Below are 22344 nucleotides of genomic sequence, written 5' to 3'. Positions count from 1 at the left end.
ATATTGAGCATGCCTTTAAAGATGCTGCAATAATCTGAACACTTTCTACTAGTGACTTAACCAACCATGTGTGCACCCAGCTCCAGTCATATTTAATCAAATCTTTCCGCTGTCTTTTCTAATAAAGAGCAGACATGGTTCAATTTAAAACCTCAACACCGAAGACAACACTGAACTAAAAATGAAACCAGGCGCGAGGAACGAGGAACAAAAATCACACGTTTCTCAAAAGAGGTCTTGCAATTGGCTAATATTAGCCTTACTTGCTTTTGTGAGGCACACATTAGTTCAACTGGAGGCAATGAGAGCAAAGCCATCTGCCCACACAGCATCTGCATCTCAAACGTGCTTGCGCACACGCACACACACGCACACACAAGACTGTAGCTGCAAAGCTGGCTGCAGCTGGCTCAGTTAATGTAGCCTGAGCAAAGCAGGGGCCACCTGCTCGCAATGAGCTACCTTATCAGTTCCTCACAGGTGGTGCACGATACCGTGCAGTCAGCTATGTCACTGTGTGTGTGTCATTCAGATTGCTCTGCATTTCTAGCCTTTAAGATCTAGAAGAGAACAGAGGAGGGAGGAAACTTCAAACTTGGACTTGTGATAGAGAACATTGTTAGGGGAAGGCTGCTGGTTCCAATTCCCAGACAGACTTGGAAGAAAATAAATCGGGGTTTGGGAAAGGGGGAGGGTAGGTAGGTAGCACTCTCTCCCTGTCACCTCAACAACTTAGAACTACCATCAAGATGCCCTCAAAGCAAGGAACCTACAAGCCCCAGCCCCGTGAACTGCGGGGGTGGGGTGGGGTTCTAACTTCCATGGTGGGTGGGGTATAGGCATGTCATTTTATGAACTAAAGCTAAACATTATCTACCACGGAAGGAATTTAAATAAAGAAACCCCGACGGTTGGCGCCATTTGAAACCAACATGGCCACTCTTGCTTAAAAGAGAGTGCCAGTCAGACAGCGGATGTCAACAAACAATATAAGTGGAGATGGGTGGTGGGGGCTGCTGAGACTGTGACATGGAGGATGTGTGCAGCAGCAGCAATGTTTTTGCACAATCATACAGTACCTGCTTCTTCTGCAGTAGGGGCATGTGTGTGCCCTGCGGCGTTGGGAAGCAAAAGGAAGAAAGGGATAGTAAAGTGAACAAGGCTGCAGTTATAAAGAGGGGGGAGGAAACGGGCGTGGACTGGACAAGTGGACGACATACACCTGGCTGGTAGATGTTTAACTCTCCCTCTCTCTAAACGCATCTTAATAAAAGATATGAGACGTTCAACATTAGTGAGATTGGAAATTAGTCCCACTTTAACTTTCTACCCTAAACTATAACCCAGAAAGGCTGTTGGAGCAGAGGATAAATTGCATGCTTAGCTTCGAACAATAAGGGGCCTTTCTCTGCCCCACCCCTCTCCAATTGTTTATATTGTGTTTCCAAGATGGCCGCAGCACCAGGAGGGGGTGGGGCAGAGGTGAGCGGGTGGGGTTGACATTATGCCCTTACTGGGCTGCGTTCACACATTGAAGACACCTGTCTTGGTCTGTCTTATGTCTGTGTTTAATGGCCACTCCAATGGAAGCCCATATGGTTGGACCAAACATTTTGTTTGATGGGGGGAGGGGGGCAGAACACATCCATCAAAGCTGTGTTCAGACACAAGTCAGGTGTCAGACAATGCAAGGCAAGTGTCTTGAATGCAGCTCAGTAAGGGCATATATCGATCCCGCCCGCTCACCTCACACCTTCCTGGTGAAGCGGCCATCTTGGAAACTAAACACAATATAAACAGTGGGAGAGGGGTGGGGCCAAGAAATGCCCTTATACCACTTGTCAACCAGCAGTAGTGGACAGGATTTAGCACCCAACCATAGGAAATGTCTCAATAGAATAGATGGTAGGTATAGGTCAATAACAACTGCTACTCTACCATACACATTGTTCCTAATACCGCTTTATTGAATAAAAACAAAGGTTATGAACTGCAGCGTTAACCTTTATTTTCACCCACTAGTAGCACAGGTTCTAGCTGTAGAATGTTGAAGAGAAATGGAGCAAAAATGATAAGATGGCATATAAACATACAGTACGCAATAAACGTATAGAATGTGGTGGGTACACTGTAGTGTTGTTTTTGGCAGTACATTTTGATTTTAGTCATCATACTCTCTTCAATAGTTTTAATTTAGTTTCAGTCACATTTTAGTCACCTGGGATGTTTTAGTGTTAGTCTAGTTTTAGTCGACCATCATAAGATCTTAGTCGACTAAAATGTATTTTGGTGGGCGTTGATGCCACTGTAATGATCTACAAGATCAGCTATTTTCAGCATGCAACCAAGTGTAAAATTACTTCTACTGTCCCCTAGTCCCTTCCTAACATTTTAGTCCAGTTTTTATTTGTTGACGAAATTGTCAGTAGATTTAGTCATAGTTTTAGTCATCATGGGTTAGTTTTTATTTAGTTTTTGTCAGTGGTAGTCAAGGTAGTCAACAAAGAAATGTCGTCATAGTATTAGTCGACGAAAACAACACTTACAGTACACTGCAATAGACCTGTGTGTCATTACAATATAGGTGTCTGTTCACTGATCTATGGCTTGTATTAATACGTTGTGGCTGTGTGCATGTGTCCGTGTGTACAGTATGTGTGTATGTGTGTGTGTGTGTGTGTGTGTGTGTGTGTGTGTGTGTGTGTGTGTGTGCGTGTGTGTCCAACCTGACGCCGCAGCAGGGCAGGCTCAGCAGGCGGAGCAGGGCCAGAAGCACCCTCAGGGGCAGCAGGGTGAACACGTAGAGGAAGGCGTCCACGCACAGGAAGAAGCCAAAGATCATCAGCTGGAAAACAAACAACACGTGCGCCACACATCAAACGAAGACCGTCAGCCAGGATACATAATAATGTACAACACATCTCTCCACACACTGTTGTTTTCGCCGACTGAAACCATGACGAAAGATGTTCGTCGACTACCTTTTTTCACGGACGAAAAACTAAACGGAAAACGAAATGAAGACCAAGCTACGATGACTAAAACTAAGACTAAATATAAATATATAGGAAAGAGATCCAGTATAAGTCATTTTACACTTGGCTGCATGTGGAAATAGCCGATCTACAAGCTCGCAACACGTCGCACTGCGACGGGTTGTGGGCTTGTAGATCGGCTATTTTCAGCAAGTGTAACATCAGTCATTACGACGGCATCAAGGCCCTCCAAAATACATTTTAGTCAACCAAATCACCCGTAGATTTAGTCGACTAAAATATTGTGATACTTAGTCGAACTTGCCTTGTACTAGTAGTTAAGTTAGCACATCTTGACGACGTGACCTTGTAGATCTGTTCGGTTTTTGGGGCAAGCAACACCTACAGTGCATGCGATTGAGTCATTACATGACTCTTATGACTCTGTGTGACCTCTGTCTTCTGCTGACAGCTGTGCCCTAGTTTTGTTCTGCTTTTAACTTTTAACTTTTTTTTTTAAGATCTTGTAGAATCTGCATTAGGGTAAGTTAAGCTTAACTATTAAGACTTGAGGCTGATTCTACAAATGCCTTCTAAACCAGTAGTTCAAACTGGTTACACACTGGCATTCCAATGCACTGCCATTCTGACATACTCAATACCAACTCTATAGCTCTACCCCTAACCACACACAGAAGCCACGTAGTCGGAGTGGTGGTGGGTCGTAATTAGAGTTCTCATCGGGCTCGAAAAGGAAGGCCCAGCCCTAACTGATCAGGCCCGAGGCCCGGCCCGACTAATAGAGCACCGTCGGTAGAGGGCGTCAGTCCCCAGGTTCATGTATTTTTTATTTGCATTATAATCCCCATAGGGGGATTTTAGATCTCTTCATATAAGAACTGCGTTATAAATAATAATAATAAAATAAACCGATCACCCCGGCCTTTCCACTCATATGGATATGTACAAATATACCCAAAGAGTAACAAAATAAGCGTTAGAAATGAGTCAAACAACCCAGACTACATTTCCGGGTAGGCTGCATCTGCCATGTTAATTACGTTTATTTTTATTTTATTGATATTTAATGTTTCGTGGTTAGTACGAGTCGAGTCACCACCAGCTGAGCTTACGTCAACGAGCAATCTCAGGAACGCAATGTGTTGACAGCTGGGCGTGACGTATATTAGCAGCGACATTGCCTTCATATGTAGTTTCAAGGCTTTTGCGGCCACATTAATTCCATTTTCTCCAGAAACTGGCTCTATCAAATATTAATGGACATCATTAACGACACAAAGCCACCCCCCTGACAGAAAGGCAGAGATGATCAGTTTATTTTTCAAACACAGTTCTTATATGAAGCGATCTAAAATCCCCCTATGGGGATTATAATGCAACTAAAAAAACACATGAACCTGTGTACTGGCGCCATCTACTGAAAGTGATGTCAAACTTCGGTGCTCTATTAGCATAGATTTTATGCTTAGGGCCGAACCGGCCCTAAAACGTCGGGTCGGGCCTGGTCGGGTTTGTGCAGAATTTGAGAACTCTACACAGAGTAAAAGTGAAACGCCAGTCAGCACCATCGTCATAATAGATAAATACACAAACAGACAGAACCCGCCCCCCATCTGAATTGTTTTGTTCCAAAGAGACATCCCAGAAGAGAAGATTTTTTTAATAAACATATTTTAAACACAAGATTTTTCAAAAAATGTTTTCAAATTCATAACATTAATCAGCATAATATATGATCAAAATGTGATGAGAGAATTCAGCACACTGTAGAATTGTATGGATATTGTGAAGTGTTTGTGCCTGGTGGTGTTATCTGGACTGGTGCAGTTATAGGTAAGTGGCCAGCTAATGTCCGTGAAGTGACCTTTGAGGTTGGAAAATTGATAACGAGAGAGCCGTGATACTGATACTGTATGTGCGTCACATACACACGGTGCACATGACATACAGCATGTGCACGTGACATACAGTATGTGCATGTGAGGGTCCGATAGAAAAAGACAGATTGAGAGATAAAGAGTCAAAGGGGCACCGCTGGCCTAGCGGTTAAGGCGCATACCACATATAGGCTCTAATAATCCGCCTGACAGTGAGTCACAGGTTCAATTCCAGACTGACAACCTTTGCTGCATGTCAATCCCTGTCTCTTCTGTTTCCTGTCTCTCTCTACTGTGTAATATCATTATTATTTTATTCTTTAAGAATAGAGAGATAAAGGTTTATTTACCATGCAACACTTTCTTGTACAGTGGTTCTCAACCTTTTCTGAATCAGGGTCCAATTGAAAAATCTCAAAAGCATTCGCGGCCCACCCATTCTGACCACTTAACATGGTAGCTGTCTGATGGGGGCTTACATTTTCAGAGCATGTTATTTTAACCCATTTTGGGCGGGAACATTGATATAATTTAGCAATTGAAAAATAGCAGATCTACAAGCTCATAGCGCGGCACCGAGTGCCGTGCTACGAGCTTGTAGGTCTGCTATTTTTGAAAAATCATGATAATGTAGTGCAAATCTTTGAATATATATTCTTTCACAGCCATGTTTTTAACTCAAATCTTTGCTTCTGGGGGGGTCGCTGGAACAACATATTTTCAGATGGAGGTCGGCGGGCAATTACATATAATCTTTGGGGGTCCTTGACATGAAAATGTTTGAGAACCACTGACATAGAAACATGGGTTTTTTAGAAAACTGTCTCCTCAGGCCTAAATGGGTTAAGTAAAACAATTGAGTACTTTTTCCACCACTGCGTGTGATGTCCTGATCACGTTTTTCTTTTTTACGGTGCACCGTGACCGAACCGTAAAAAAATCCAATTTTACAGTTGTATGTAATGTACAGTATACCTTCTCCAGCTCCTTTGGAATCCGCATGCACGTGTACACTCTCTCACGGCGCTCTGTGTACTTTGCCTCGTTGTGCTCCAGGAAGTAATCTCTGGTGAGCTCGGCACACATGAAGCGTCCCAGCGAAGGGTCTGGAACAACAACATTTATTATAACAACACACTGTCACCACAAGGCCCTTTGTCTCCACCATTCTCTCTCTCACTCACTCACACACACACACACACACACACACACACACACACGGTTCCCAAACTTCGTAGCTCAAGACCCAAAAGAGAAATAATATGTTTGCTGGGATTGACACTGGTGAAAATAGCAGATCTACACTCTGAAGCTTGAGCTGCCTGCGCTGCAAGCTAGCTGCAGATATGCTATTTTCAAGATTTATTTATTTGACAGGGACAAAGCTCATTAATCAACATGTCAGTTTTCAAGTCAATGTAAATGGACCAGAGTTAGCCGAAGCTAAATTACATCTGTAGTCCCTGGGCAGGCTCTTAAAAAATGAAAGATAAAAGAAAGACAAAGTGTAGTGTGCCTGCACACAACACCATGCGTTGATGCCATGTGTGCAGGCACCCAACACTATGTCCATACAAAAAATTAAACATTTGTTTTCTAATTTAGGGACTTCCTTTGATTCTTTTTCTTTTCATTCACAAAATTAGTTTTGAAAAAAGTTTGAATTCGTTTTTCAACTCGTGAAAATGTGTGCTTTTTTTGTGGGGCAGCGGTGGTACATGGGTAGAGTGGCCGGATGGTAAGCACAAGGTTGCCAGTTCGAACCCAGGCTCCCCCAGAGTTAGTGTCGAAGTGTCCTTGAGCAAGACACTGAACCCCTAATTGCTCCTGATGTGCTGGTTGGTGCCTTGCATGGTTTCCACTACCATCAATGTATGATTATTATGTGTGTGAATGGTTGAATGTAATGCAGAATCTATATAAATGCACCATTTATAATTTACAATCATTGTTCAGGTATCCAGGAGTGTAATTCCAACTCTGTTCCAGGTACTTTTCAAGGTGGGTCAGTTTTTTTCAACACAATGTCAGATTTTGTTTGTGTGAACACAATAGCCTATACTAATACTACATTTTAAGTGTGTTCATGCACCAAATGGACCCATACGGGTTTGCACATCCTCATTACACAATTAACAGCACTGAAACATTATTGCTGTAAATGTATGCATTTTCAAGGATTTCTAGCACATAGTTTTCTCTTTCTCTTTTTGCAATCCCAATGCATTTTAACTTTTCAAAATGTAACTAATATCTACAGTGATACAACTAAATTGGATTAGTATAACAAGATGTGGAAATACGAATACATTTCTTAAGATTCATAAGATAACAGAACTTTGTACATTGGCTTCTGTGACTGTGTCAGTCTTTCACCAATAGCTCTGTCTGGCTCAGCCCTATGAATTAAGCATTAGGGCTATGGACCAGTATATCTTTCACCTGGAATGACCCCACCACAAGGGAATCATTTCCGCTTGGCCTGCCTGGTATGAACTTGTTAAACTGAGGAACTTTTGAATACCGGTAATTCAAAACCCTCAATATGAAGACTACTTCAAGTGCAACTTGTCTCCTGGTCAAGCGGTGCAATGTGTACTCTGACTCTGTAGACTGTAACTTTACTACTGCGGTGAACTGGAACAGATCGATCCAGTCTCCCGATCCTTCCTTTTCGCTCGATATTGCATGTCGCCAATTTACCCAGACCCCCCCACCCAGACTACAGTACATATGGAAAGCCGGCTTGTTCCGTTTCCCGCTCAGTGTCGAGATCCGGTCGACAGCCCGCCTACTGTATCCGGTAAATTCTAGGCACGCCAAGCGCACAGAGCCCCGCCTCTTCCGTATCCGCTTGTAAGACCGGATCTTGCAGCCTGGCTAGAGCCGCGAACTGATGCCAGTCTAAAACTCTCTAAACTGAATTGTAAACAACACGTTGACAGCAGAGTGGCAGAGACTGGTATTAACGTTTATTAAACATTTATCCTGTGTATCCTGTAGCTACACTTAACCCACATTTATTTTACTATATCATATATAACATTGACTCCGTATAGCCCGGGACAAGCGAGCTAAAAGGAGATAATTTGACCCCCATAGATAGAGGGGGGAACGTTGTTTACCTGAGTGATCCAGTGGCTCTCCTCTGACGGCATGTTTTATGTCGTAGAATCCCAGCGTCTCGGGCAACCGCGGCGCTCCTCCTCTGCCGCCGCCGCCCGCTTTCCTCGACTTGGTGCCGGACACGTCGTCCCGCCATGGTCGCTGCTTCTTATTGTTGTTGCTGCGTCTCTTCTTGTCGTCAACGACGTCGCCGGTCTCTTTCTTCCCGTCTGACAGCTCTTCTGTCGTCCCCGGTGGTGGGTCCGCCATCTTCACTCGGTGGTGGAGACTGGAGAGGAGAGGTGCTGCTGCCGCCGCGTCAACCGCGCCGCCTCACTGTAGTGTAGTGCAGCGTCATCACAGAGGCCAAAGATAAAAAAAAAAAAAGCCTGCAGGGTCCCCTGATAACACACACACACACACACACACACACACACACAGACACACACACACACACCAAAGATTTTAGTTGAATTATTAAAGTTGTATTATAATTGTTTTGTTCATAGATTTGCACACATTTTGTCATTTTCACAATTTTTCCAAATAAATAAATAATTGCAGATCTACAAGCCCATGCAGCACAAAGTGATGGGCTATATGAGCTTGCATATCTATTTTCTTTTTTTTTAATAAAGCATAAACAAAATACAAAAATATGTGCGGAAAAGTATAAAATGTGGATAAAATTGTTTAAATTATTGAGATGTGATATTAACTAATTCCCCCCCCCCCCCCCCCCCAACTTTTACTTGTAGTGTTTCTACACTACAATATAATAATTGATACTTTTAGCCTAGTGCAAGTGCAAAATGAGAGTGCTTTTTCCACCACATGTCTTAAAACCAGACCTACCGGTAATACCCACACATTATATAAGTTTCAGGGCTGTTTGCTGCTGCTCCTGTGTTAGTAAAATGTGTTACATTATTCTTATAAGGACTGCTGACGACTTAATTACCTAACAAACCATGTGCAACCCAGATTCGGCATGCACAAACAAGGGACTAAATTATTTTCGCTCCTATGCCACCAAAATGTGGAACGCCCTACCAACAGTCATTAAGACATGCAAATCAATCCCTTCCCTTGACTCCTTCAAAACCACTCTCAAAGGGCACCTACGGACGGCTGCAATTCGAAACTGGCCCCGTAAAATCTGAATCCCCCAGCCACCCTTTTTTCCCCTCACTGTATATGTTTCTTTTCCATTTTTACCTCCTTTATGATGAATTCCTGTTCTGTTCTTTGGCTATATAGAAGTGTCTATTTGTACGTCTCTAAATGTTTTGATGAATTGAACAAGGACCCTCTTGTAAACAAGTGTAATGCTTTATTGGGTCGTCCACTCACAGTTAACAGTTTTTGTATTGAGTTGTGCTTGAAATGTACTGTAATTCTGCAAACTGTTAATAAATGTGTTAACATAAGGCCATGGACACATTTTTATGGAATCCTTTAGTTTTTGTTTACTGCATTTTGTTTTGAATTATTATTATTTCAAAACATTTCCAAAAAAATTCACGGGCATGTCAAACTGAAATCATTGATGATGATCTAGAAGATGGACATATAGAAGGTGTAAAGTTGATTATCAGTTTAAAACTATACTGTAGTGTACAGTATACCTACTAAGGCCCCATTTGCACTGGCAGTCAAATCTAGCCTGAATCAGATCATCAAGATTGAAATCCGATTTGATTAAATAAATCTAAATGCAGACAGGTCACATACAAGTCACATGGAATCAGATTTTTTTCTAATGTGACTTGAGCCACATTCAGAGCAGCATGTGGTTTCAAATCTGCTTTGAGGAGATCCGTCTCAGTCTGAATGCAACAACCAGATCTAAACCAGATCCCATGTGACTTGTATGTGACTTTTTTGTGTTTAGAAAAAATATTTAGATTCCAATCTGCATATGGCACAGATCTGATTCAGGCTAGATTCAGGCTAGATTTGGCTGCCAGTGTACATGTGATAGATTCGATCCGGTCACTTGCAAATGCAGTGTGAATGGTCAAGGTAAAATATCATATTTGAGAAATAAATCAGATTTGACTGGATGTGACTGCAGTCTAGCCTTACTGGCCAATGGGTGCCAATGGGTACCCAGATTGACTGACAAGTAATCAAATCTAAGTAGGCTACAGTGCAAACAGTGCTTGCACCCGAGATTGCTATGACCTTGTCAGGACTCACCTCTTTAACTTAATGTAAGGAGGAAAAGCAAGAACTCAACTCAACAGTAGAGCTCAATAGAGCGTCCTGACGTCACTCGCTCATCCCCTGGTTCTGCCTGGTTCACGGAAGTAATTTCTCTATGGAGAATAACATGGGGTCATCTTATGTTGACGTCTTCTGCACTGAATTCAGTCAATTGTATTGTATTGTATTGCATTTGTGAAGCACTTTGGTACAATGAGAGTTGTTTTTAAATGCGCTATATAAATACATTTGATTAGATTAGATTAGATTAGATTAGATTAGGAATTTAAATTAAATCTGACTTGCCTAAACCTGCAGTGCAGATACCCTGTTACATGTATTTTTGGACAAAATGATTATAATTTCTCAATACAGAATGAGATCATATCGATCTATCTATCTATCTATCTATCTATCTATCTATCTATCTATCTATCTATCTATCTATCTATCTATCTATCTATCTATCTATCTATCTATCTATCTATCTATCTATCTATCTATCTATCTATCTATCCCTATTTGCGTAGTAGGCCTATATATCTACACATTATGTACACACATATGTACACAATATGGATATATGCGCCGCCTATCAAAGCCGACAATGGGCATGTCCAGTCGGCAGTCCATGTATGGGCCTATTTGCCAAATTGTGCTTACGTCAGACACGCCTAGCCTGTAAATCAGATGAATCTGCCATTGCTAGTATATATATTTACTAGTTCATTTTATTTCGCCAGAGACACATCCGGAAGCAACCAAACCGAGACACGCAACAAGCCTAGCAGAGCTGTCTGGAGGGAGAAAATGGCCTTCACACTCGTGGCCGTTTGTTACTTGCTTGCCCTATTTCTCACGGTAGTCCTAATCGTCCTGATGATTTGGCACCTCATAGCATTCGATGAGCTGAAGTCTCAAAACGAGAACCCCATACATCAGTGTAAAATCCTAAATCCGCTCGTGCTCCCAGAGTATCTCTTCCATGTCCTGGTCTGCGTGGTGTTCTTCTGCGCTTCACAGTGGCTCTCCCTCGTCCTAAACATGCCACTGATAGCCTACCACGTCTGGAGGTATATGAACAGGCCGCTGATGAGCAACGCGGGACTGTATGACCCTACGAGCATCATGAACGCCGACATCCTCGCGTACTGTCAATACGAGGGCCTCTGCAAACTGCTGTTCTACATGTTGACGTTCTGCTACTACATGTACAGGATGATCTATGCTCTGGTGATCTCTTGAAGCGAAGCGATGACGAAATGGACCCCGCATGTATACAGTAGACGACCAAACACGTACAGTAGACGACGTACGCTGTATCCTGGAACCTATAGACCTGCTGAAGTCTGAAAATGGCTGAAAACAAGAAGAAACCCACTTACAAGAATATGAGAACTCCCTCCCTCCCTGCAGGGTCACTTCAGAAATTCAGATTAGGCCTTTCTGGTATCATTGTGCTGACAACTCTTTGATCCATGGCGCGTTGATCAGCGTGTTCAGGTTTCGGTATACACAGCACAGTGACCAAGTTATTGCGTGGATGAAATAGTCTCTCTCCGTCTCCCTCTCTCGCTGTGCGAGCTCTGGTCCAATGTCACATACAACAGAAAAGCAGCTTAATAATGTCATTGTCCAGCAGGGTCAATTCAATGACGATTATGCCTATAGGTTCCTATTTGTGAGGAGCGCTAGCCCCATCCTATATGGCCAGCTTTGTGTGTTTGCGTGTACCCCATAGCAATGATTTGATTGGCTAAGCACGGAATGTGAGGACAGAAAAGTGAGGACGCCAAAAGTGATTGGCTGAGCACGGAATGCGAGGACAGAAAAGTGAGGACGCCAAAAGTGATTGGCTGAGCACGGAATGCGGGGACAGAAAAGTGAGGACGCCAAAAAGCGATTGGCCCCGGAATGTGATGATGTATGATGATGATGTACGATGATAAGAGTGCCCCTCACTGAGTGTGATTTTTATTTCACATAGTACTTTATCCTCAAATCATTTTTTTAAGAAGGTCTGAAGTAAAATCAGCTAAATTTGCATGTGCTTAAATTCACATTTAGAAATCTTTTCAGATGTCAAGATTTTCTGAGATGATAGAATGGTGATGGATGATGATGCTCATGGAAGGGGAACCTTCTGAAAGCTTCATGGGCAACGATAATCAACTTCAAAATAATAATAAAACGGTCAAAATGACCTCTCAGACATAGTGTTGGAGTTGGATATGTCAATTTTTGGCCTTTATTTGGACCACTACCCCACGAATCAGCATTCAAGTTATGGACCAGAAAGAGGGTGGAAGAGGGTAAAAGATCTCTTTAAAATGTAAGGAATTGGTAATGAAATGTGGGGGTATGACTGACAATTGGCAGAATACTATGCAAGATCCATCTGCTACATCTTTCCAGGAGCAAGCTGGCCAGGGTTTATCCGAATGTAGATCCGACTTGTTCCAAGCCATTCTCTACTTTTGTTCATGCCCAAAGCTGACACGATTCTCTATTTTTTTGGTGTGATTATGAGATCAGCCCTGACCCTCTAATTGCTTCTTGCAGGGATCTTTGTGTGATCCCTGCTGAGGCGACGTATCGGTCGCCCGCCCCCAATTAGGATGCCATAGCTTTCTTATCTCTGTGTCTTGATTCAATTGGAAATGGGCTATCTCTCTCCTTCTCGCTGGTTGGTGGTGGTATTGTTGTGATGGCTCATGTTAAACTTGAGGCTTAATTACACGACCAGGGGTCTATAATGTCTGGCAATGTTAACCACGAATGTCATGAGAGACACAGAGAGGCATAAGGATGTGAACAGATTATAGATTGTAACCCTATTTCATTTTTGAGGGGCGCTAGCCCCTCCTATGTCCAGCTTTGAGGGTGTGTGTAAACACAAACATTGCCCTAACACAAACAATGAATGGGCAGCTTTGAGTGTTTGTGTAAACACAAATTGAGACAAAAGTGAGGACGCAAACTGTGATTGGCCGGAATGAGATGATGTATGATGATAAGAGCACCCCTCACTTGAGTCACTTCACACAGGTGTGATTTTTATGTTATCTCTCTTGTTTCTGTGATTTTAAATATTTTATCATAAATCTTGTATTGCGGAGTATATGTTGCGCATAAAAAAATCACACCCGTGTGACACCCTCTTGTCGTCGCCGTACGTCATTCAATAAAAAAATGAATACTTCTTCATGAATTAATTTGTCAACTTATGTTATCATCTTTTCACCATGAGCATGTAAGATGACAACTGAATTGTGATAGGTTAGCCGATTTGCTCGTCTACATATGATGTAAATTTCCTTTCATTGTCAATGGCATTTAATGTTTGTGTTGCCACAAATTTACATCATGTTCCAGGCATTCCAGGCACATACAGTATGACGGCACTGAGTGCTGCGCTACGAGCTTGTAGATCTGCTATTTTTGAAAATCATGAAAATCTGGGGCAAATCTTTGAATATATATTCTTTCAGAACGTTTTTAACTAAAATCTTTGCTTCTGGGGGTGCCTGGAACAACATATTTTCAGATGGGGGTCCGCGGTCAAATACAGATAGTTTTGAGGGGCCTTGACATGAAAATGTTTGACTGACGACTGACAATGAAACATAGGTTTTTCAGAAAACTGTCTTGATTTAGAAGGCCTAAATGGGCTAAAGTTATGAGTTATTATTATTATTAGAGTTATGCCCGAGACACACAGACAAACATACTGCCTACAGGGCAAAAAAAAGGGTATAAGTAATAAAAGTAAAAATCATGGGGATTGGATATGACATAATGTCATATCCCCGAACCGGTATGGACTAGTAAAATATTCCTTGCACACTCACACCAGATCAGCCCTATAGCTACTTTTCTAAATTTGTAGTTACATCAACTGTCCTCCTTTTTTCAATGTTAATGTTGTACATTGATATGCAAGTATATAGCTGATTGTCTGAATGAGATGCTGATTGAGAAATGAGACATTTTTCATGAGACTTTGTTGTCCTTTTGGGTACATGTACAGTACACTATTGTCGCCAAATTGGGGCAGCATCAGGCCTCGCTCGTATGCAGCCAGGCCTATGAAAAGCCCAAGTCCAGTATATGTAATTTGACCTCAAACTAATTGAAAAAATACAAACTCAGCTGATTTTGTATCTTCAATATATCCCTGAATAACAGAAAAAAAGTTGCCTGGAATTGTCTGAGGGGAAAGTTTAGAAAATGGCCTGTACATGGCCACCATATATAAGGGAAATATTGTCTAGATTTCCTTTCGCTTTAAGTAGCATGTGACATGTCAAACTATGATTCTGAATCCATTCCAAGCATTAGTTTTGCATAAAAACATTGCATTGGGCTAAATTTGGCCAGAGCCCAAATGTGCTGACCTCATCACATTTTGTGACGAAGGCTATGGCCATTATTAGCCCAATGAGTGTTTTTATGCAAAACTAATGCTTGGAATGGATTCAGCATCATGAAAACCCCCTAGTTTGACATGTCACATGCTACATGATGTAGTTCTTGGAGTTCTTGGACAATACATTAATTCTGGGGGTCCTTGACATGGAAATATGTGAGAAGGTGCAGGCATTTTGAGACTGTGTTCACCAGAATCTGGAGAAAACTATGGGTTATAACATCATTCGTGACCCCCGTAGTTTATACCTTGGACTGACATCATGTGACCCCTGTAGTTTATACCTTGGACTGACATCATGTGACCCCTGTAGTTTATACCTTGGACTGACATCATGTGACCCCTGTAGTTTATACCTTGGACTGACATCATGTGACCCCTGTAGTTTATACCTTGGACTGACATCATGTGACCCATATAGTTTATACCTTGGACTGACATCATGTGACCCCTGTAGTTTATACCTTGGACTGACATCATGTGACCCATATAGTTTATACCTTGGACTGACATCAGAGGGCATAATAGGACATGAGGACTTACTTATACCTGTTCAGAATATTGCTAATAGCAGCTAAGAAAGCCATCACCAGGAGATGGTTGAAAGCAGACACTCCTAGAGAGGAAGACTGGATGGAAATTATTGAAGAAATATATCTCATGGAGCAAATGACTCATAATCTGAGGACCAAGGCGGACCTATTTGAAATACGTTGGGAAAAATGGCATTTATACAATAGTGAATAGTGTGTACACCCCCCCCCCCCCCCTTTTTGTTTTCCTTTGTGTCCTTGCTTTGTGTCCTTTCTTTGTGACCTATGTCTCATTTGTTGTTTGAAAAAAAAGAAAAAAAGAAAAAGAAAAAAGCTTCTGTAGTTACTGCATCTAGCCTACTAGGTGGCGACATGGTTCTATCAAAGAGACCAAGTTTTCTATGCCCACTTTCAATGGACTGGCAAAAGCTCACTCACTACCTGAAATGGAAAAACATTGTTAACACAAGCAGGAGTCATCTTTTGTAGATTAGAATGAAATGACTGCATAATTAAGATTAGTATAGAGAGTGAAGATTCCTAAAAAATCCTCACTGGATCTACGAAGTGAATGATTCCTTATTACTAATATTCAGAATTAATACCAATGATTAAGCACTAGGTAGGAGTTAAATCTCAACTTGAAAGACATGTGAACGAGAGGCACCCTTTGTGTTACAGCCTGGGGGAATTAATCAGTTAACCTTTGTTACTAGGCAGACTCAGTGACCACCACCACCCCTATCAAATTGTTCTCTGGATCCCTGATGAATATTCCATTAATCATTTCCCATATTTGCCTTGGATAACTTCAGTGATACATGAAATTGCAACAGTATGTGTGCAAACACAAGGCAACGTACAATACGGAACAGCTGGCTGCATAATAATAGCACACTGCAGCACACATGCAGCTATGAAAACAAACCTGTGTGATTTGTAAGCACGGTTTTATTGGCACACATAATGGTAAAGCATACATACCAGACATCAGATATGACACTAAACGCCTCTGCTATATAATGTACAAATGGTGTCTAATACCAGGGCTCAAACATATTTAGAAATGTGTTAGCCTTTCCTTACAAATGCACAAATAAATACCCAGAGGATCCAAATGTATAAAGACACCCGCCTTTTGTCTTCTCATCCATTTTTCCAACAAAGTCCAACCAAAGATCAGGGATCAATTCAATTAAGGGTTTAAAGAAAACCATCGCTTCGGATTTCAAAGTGTTTCTGTAGAACTGTAGGGGGCGCTGCTGGGCTTTAAGACATGTATTATTATTTTTTGATTGATTAATGAGCTATAATTTATTTCACTACTTGTTAAAAATCCTCTTGTGATCAGAGAATAATCTTGAAATAAGTGCATCAGGGTACAGTCCTACTAATAATAGAATAATAGTCGATAAGACTTTGGCATCTGCTGTAGTTATTGAACTGGAAAGGATCAGGTAAATCTTTTCTTTTGTTTTTGATGTATATAAACCAGCATTCCAAACCACCCTACAGAAATATGAAAAAAACAAAAAACAAAAACAAAGTAAAGAACAACAGCTGCCATATTATTCCCCCGAATGGTTCCAGTGGCTAATTTACAGTGGCTAAAATAGGTTCCCCCCCCCCCCCCCCAACCTCTATTTACAGAACTTAAAAACCTTGTAACAGTGTTCCCAAACCGATCGACCAAAGGACTTGGACTATGTGTTTTTTTCTTCCAAAAGTACATATCTCAAATTAAAAAGTATCTTCATATAAAATCATGCAGTGGGAAAAAGCTTCGGTATCCGTTTGGGAGTAGGTCGTTAAAGGGAGAGAAGTCAAATTGTCGAGGAGCGGGAAGGAATAAATCAATGTTATAATCAATGCATATGCATGACAGCAAAGTTCACATAATACTGATTGGCGGGAATTACAATGTGACTGCAAGGGATTCTGAGAGAAGCAAAAAAAGACCAACAGACTGCAAACACAATTGAAGAGGTTTGCACGAAATCACAATCTGTGACGACTGCAGCTATTTGGAAAACAAAAACGAAAAAAGAAAGAAAAAAAATCCAACAAATCCCCGGACACGGCTTTCTCTTGTTTGAAAGGAGTCCACAGCGGTGGTGTGGGGTTGGTTCATTTCCTTTTAATTGGAAATGGAAATAAACAGTAACAGCAGAAATCAACCAAACAGCCAACTTGAATTTCCAATAAAAATGCAAATGCCTCAGACAAGGGTTTGGTCGCCTTCACATCGTGGGTTTAGGTGGCTCCCATTGGCCGTAGGAGGAACATCTCACCTTCTTTGGGTCGAGTCTGCTGTTCGCAAAATACCTGTTATTTTGTACTTCCAGTCGTCACAGAGTGATGACTTGTGACCTTGCAGGTCAACCAATCACAGCCGTGTTAACCACAAGAGGCCAAGTTCACTTTGACCGTCCACTGAAGACAGCTATATGTCTTCTGCGTTTTCAAGGAAACGGCCATGCCATTTTTTTTCTTTTATGTTTTTACATAATTGTTTTTTTTTCTTCTTTTTTTCTTTTTTTCTTTTTTTTTTACATAAGTGTTGCATACGAGCTTGTATGCATGTCTCTGAAAAGCTAAAAGTAGTCTTTGACGTATATGGATATTGCTGTGCAATGCCATCAGTTCCCGGGTTATTCCACAAAGATGGTACAGCAAGAAGAAGGTGGAGGAGGAGGAGGAGAAGATGAGGGAGGAAATGTCCCCGGGGACATATGGTGAGGCAGAGTTTTGCAGATGTTTCCATTCATCCTGTCCCCAACATTATCAATTGATGCCATCTAGTGGGTGCATGGCAACAAAAAAAGCTCAAGTCCATGTGGTGAAGAAGGGTGAGGCCTCACACTCACACCTAAGACACACTTGTGTCCTGTTTCTTCTGTGTGTCTTCAAACCATGTGACTCCCATTGGAAATGCATTGAGGCGGCCATGACACACAGAAGACACAGGACACAAGTGTGTCTTAGGTGTGAGTGAGGCCTATCTCATTGTTGTCTTCTTTAGTGTTTTGTTGTTGTTGTTTGTTGTTGTTGTTGTGTTTTACTACTGTGACTGCTGTGGCGCTGTGCTCTCGGGCTTGGTGTCCTGGTTGGGGGGCGGGGGAGGCTTGGTGCCCCAGGGGCTGTTGTTGTTGTTGTTGTTGTTGTTGTTCCCCAGCGCCGGGGAGCTGGTGAAGTCGTCGTCGTCATCTAGGCCATTGGTGGCGTCGTACTGAGTGTTCTCCAATCGCGTGATCAGCCGCTCGTCCTCGTCGCCGAACTCCCCGCCCATCAGCGTGGGCTCACCCACCACCATCACGTCCTATACAGAAAGAAAGAGAAAAAAAGCAAATGGCCCAATTCACTGCCAGGAAATACAAGGATAATGACATTCCTATACCTGTGGATATTCTTGCTGGTCCACTCTTTTAAAGGAGAATTAAAGAGGTCCACGTGTTATTTTGCGCAAAAGTGCATTATTGGCTATTTCCCCTACCATAAGCCCTCAATGGGGGTTGGGTTTTTGTGCTAATTCGCTTATTTTCATCTAAATAAGTAGTAAAGTGTTCCGCTTGGGATACTATTTACATTATGAAGAGAGGATATATACAAAAAAATTCGATTTTTGAGCGATGGAAATAAGCGAATTAGCACAACACCCATAGCCCCATTCAATTCAATGCAATTCATTCAGGGCTTATATTAGGGGAAATAGCCAATAATGTGCTTTTGCACAAAATAACACCTCAACCTCTTTGGTGGGGTGGTAACAACTACAAACTAGACAAAGTGCCAATCGGCACAGGTCTCCACCAGGGCAGGTCAGGTTGTGGCCTCATGGTGGCGCTATAACAGGCTGTTGAGGAAGATTTGGGCCGGAGGTTCGTGTTGGAGGGATGCAGGTACAATGTTTTTCCATGTGTGCATACATAAGTTGTATACAGATCGATGCAGTTATAGCTAAAAACAGGAATTGGCCTGTTATAGCGCCACCGTGAGGCTGATTTTGAGGGGAAAATTGTGGCATGTCGTCCTCGGCCTAGTGAAAATGTGCGTGTATAATTTAACGGATATTGCACACTGTGTTTGTGATTTGTGGCCTTTTTTCGAAATGGACGAATCGTGTGAGCTTTGGAAGCCAATCTTAGCCAATCAGGATGGAAGATGGGAAATGGTGGCGCTCCGTGTTGATCACATGACTATGGAGATAGTGTATACCGATTTGCGTGAAATTTGGATAAAATGTGAAGGAGTAATAATAGAAAATGTGTTTTACATATGTCGGCCTCCTGGTGGCGCTATAAAGAGCAGATGTGAAAAATTCCAGGCAAAGGTTTTTCCTTGGCCTCTAGGGAGTTGGCATACAAAGTTATCCACAGATCCGTGCAGTTAGAGGTAAAAACACTTTTCGGCCAGTTATAGCGCCACCTTGAGTCTGAGTTGAAATTGTTCATGTGGCATTTTGTCCTCGGCCTAGTGGGAATGTGGGTGCACAATTTCACGGAAATCACGCGATGTGTTCATGATTTGCAGCATTTTGTTTGAAACTGAGCACTCCTGTGAACTTTGGAAGCCAATCTTAACCAATCAGGATGGAGTGTGAGAAATCTGAAAGACCGGTTTCGTTGAATGGCTCTAGAGAGACTGTGTACCAATTTGCGTGATGTTTGGACAAAATCTGTAGGTGTACTGTGCAAAAACTTGTTTTGCACAAAGCGGCCTCCTGGTGGCGCTATAACAGGACGTTCTGGAAAGTTTGGGGCAGAGGTTCATCGTTGGCATCCAGGGAGTGTGTGTGCAAAATGTGGCATCGACCGGGTTAACGGTGGCCGAGATTAGCTGCTCACGGACACACGGACGGACGGACGGACACACGGACGGACGGAGTGCAAAACATACTCTCCCCACATGCCTTCGGCCTGGTGGAGACAATAAAGGTAGGAAAGCCTTCTAGTATGGAATTCTCCTTTAACCCATTTTTGACCTGAAAACGATTCTAAAAATGTCTACTAAATCATGACAGTTTTCTGAAAAACCTATGTTTCTATGTGTCAGTGGTTCTCAAATAAAACCATTTTGTGTCAAGGAGTCCCAGAATTAGAATATGTATTTGGCTGCTGACCCCCCATCTCAAAATATGTTGTTCCAGGGACTCCCCCCCCCCCCCTCCTATCTGTACAGTACAGCTGACCCCTCTCATACTGTAGCCCTCTGCCCAGCCCAACCTCCCTGTCCACTCCTATCAATAGCCACCACGTAGGACATAATTTACTTGTAAGTAAACATACTCAATTGAACCAGTTCAGTGGCCTTGTGGTTAGAGTGTCTGCCCTGAGACTGGGAGATTGGGGTTCAATCCGAGGCTGGGTCATACCAAAGACTGTAAAAATGGGACCCAATGCCTCCCTGCTTGACACTCAGCGTCATGTCCAGGGGGTGTACTTGTACATCAAGCTGCCTCACGCTACAGAAACAGAAGATAGGCTCCTGCCTTATGGTCCTCATGGCTCGGCAAGGCTACTTACTTGTTAAACGTACTCAATTACTTTCCACCACTGAATATTATTCAGTGGTGGAAAGTAATTAAGTACAGGCCTACGTTTACTTACAAGTATAAATGTAGAGGTGTATGTACTTTACTTGAGTGTGTCCTGAGTGTTCTACTCCACTACATCTCAGATCCAAATATTGTACTTTTTACTACACTACATTCTAATGTCTAATGTCTGTTGTATGTATCGTGCTACTGTACAGTAGATCCTGACGTCCCTTAATCGTACTGTATGTCCAAAAGTCTAAAACCGTTGTTTTTCAGACATGGGAAAAAATAACCTGTGTTCCAATGCATCCAAGGAAGTTACCATTTAGTAATTTAGTTCTTGTAACATTTCTGGGCATGTCATTATAGACAGAATATATCTTCTTCTTATATAGGGCTAAAATAGGGCTTTCATGCAAAATAACATACAAATATGAAATATGTGGGAGCATTTTCAGATTTCTGGCCTGACTGTAACGATATGGAAATGTATTGCTACATTAGCTATCATCATTATATCAATATTTAAACCACTGTCACCGAGACAAACGCCTCGGCCATTTGCCGTCCTCGCTGTGCAAAGTGATTAGGATTCAGATGGGCAACAACAACAGGGGGAGTGACACTTTTGTGAATTCACACGACGATCGATAAGCTGTGAAACGTGGGCATGTCGCGCTGTCAATAACACGACGGTTTATGTTTTTATCAATCTATAAAATGTCATCTATATCTTCCCTCGCGACTCGCCTCTGCCTATAGCGGCCTTACAACGCTCCCACAGTGAACCTGGGGTAGGTTAAATGGAGCACACGCTTCAGCGACCATGTGTGTCAATGCTGGGTGGCTTGGGAGCTCTCGCTCTGTGCTCATCTATCTCCTCCTCAGCCTGCACGGGCAGTGTCACGCGCACGCACGCACGCACGCACGCACGCACGCACGCACATGCAAACTCTACTCAATGCACGGCCATGCCAGTGTCATAGAAAACAAACAAAATGATAAAAGTTATACACTATAACTTTCATATCACACAATAAGAAATGCATGCTAAAAAAAGAGTACACGTGCATATTATGCACACTTGAAGATCAGCGCCACCAATAGGGAAGGCTGTGGTTTATTCAGATCGCCCTCTCTCTGGCCCCTGCAGCGACCACCACCATCACTGCCGGCACACCCCAGTACGCCTTAATCAGCCTAATTAATTTAGGTGAGCTTTTCCCACTAAATGACAATATCCACACTGATGTGTCAATTTGCATAGCTAATTAAGTCATTAGCTAAAAAAACGCGCTTGATTGCCAACATCCCTTGCATTCACCATCTGTTCCTGTGAGAGGGAGCCTGTCAACCTATACCTCTCTGGCCAACACTGAAGCAGCAAAAAATTATAATATATATATATATATATATATATATATATATATATATATATATATATATAATATAATATAATATATATAATATAATATAATATAATATAATATAATATAATATAATATAATATAATATAATATAATAAATTGCCCTCCAATGGCAAACAGCTGTTGGCTAGCCACGAGACCAAGGGAGGCTCTAATTGTGATCTAATTATTGGCGTCTACTCGAGGTCTACTCATCTTGTTAGGCGAACTGGCGAGGCCTTGAATGGCACTGA

The 22344-nt window shown here is 42.1% G+C and overlaps 3 protein-coding genes across 7 annotated transcripts in view; 1 reads left to right on the top strand and 2 right to left on the bottom strand.

Moving 5' to 3' along the window:
- tapt1a (transmembrane anterior posterior transformation 1a) overlaps positions 1-8248 on the bottom strand; it is a gene marked incomplete at its 5' end in the record, with an annotated part of 36438 nt that extends 28190 nt beyond the window's left edge. The window contains 3 exons of the mRNA XM_083785635.1: positions 2727-2845; positions 5849-5979; positions 7999-8248. Coding sequence (XP_083641761.1) covers positions 2727-2845; positions 5849-5979; positions 7999-8248 — 500 coding nt within the window. The remainder of the gene's footprint in view (positions 1-2726; positions 2846-5848; positions 5980-7998) is intronic.
- A 2817-nt stretch (positions 8249-11065) lies between these two features.
- LOC310873671 (protein cornichon homolog 1-like) lies at positions 11066-11431 on the top strand (the record flags this gene model as incomplete). Its single annotated transcript, XM_083786220.1, has 1 exon — positions 11066-11431. One exon carries the CDS (start codon positions 11066-11068, stop codon positions 11429-11431), a length of 366 nt encoding a protein of 121 aa, XP_083642346.1.
- A 4650-nt stretch (positions 11432-16081) lies between these two features.
- ldb2a (LIM domain binding 2a) overlaps positions 16082-22344 on the bottom strand; it is a 133903-nt gene continuing 127640 nt past the window's right edge. For all 5 annotated transcript variants that reach the window (XM_083785845.1, XM_083785846.1, XM_083785847.1 and 2 more), the window contains one exon: positions 16082-18467. In XM_083785845.1, the coding sequence (XP_083641971.1) occupies positions 18210-18467 (258 nt within the window). In that variant the 3' untranslated portion in view covers positions 16082-18209. The remainder of the gene's footprint in view (positions 18468-22344) is intronic.

This window comes from Protomyctophum parallelum (assembly GCF_964188405.1).
Source record: "Protomyctophum parallelum genome assembly, chromosome: 16".
Taxonomy (NCBI): Eukaryota; Metazoa; Chordata; class Actinopteri; order Myctophiformes; family Myctophidae; genus Protomyctophum; species Protomyctophum parallelum.
The sequence above is the reverse complement of the archived record's forward strand: the minus strand, read 5'-3'. Positions and strand labels throughout refer to the sequence as shown.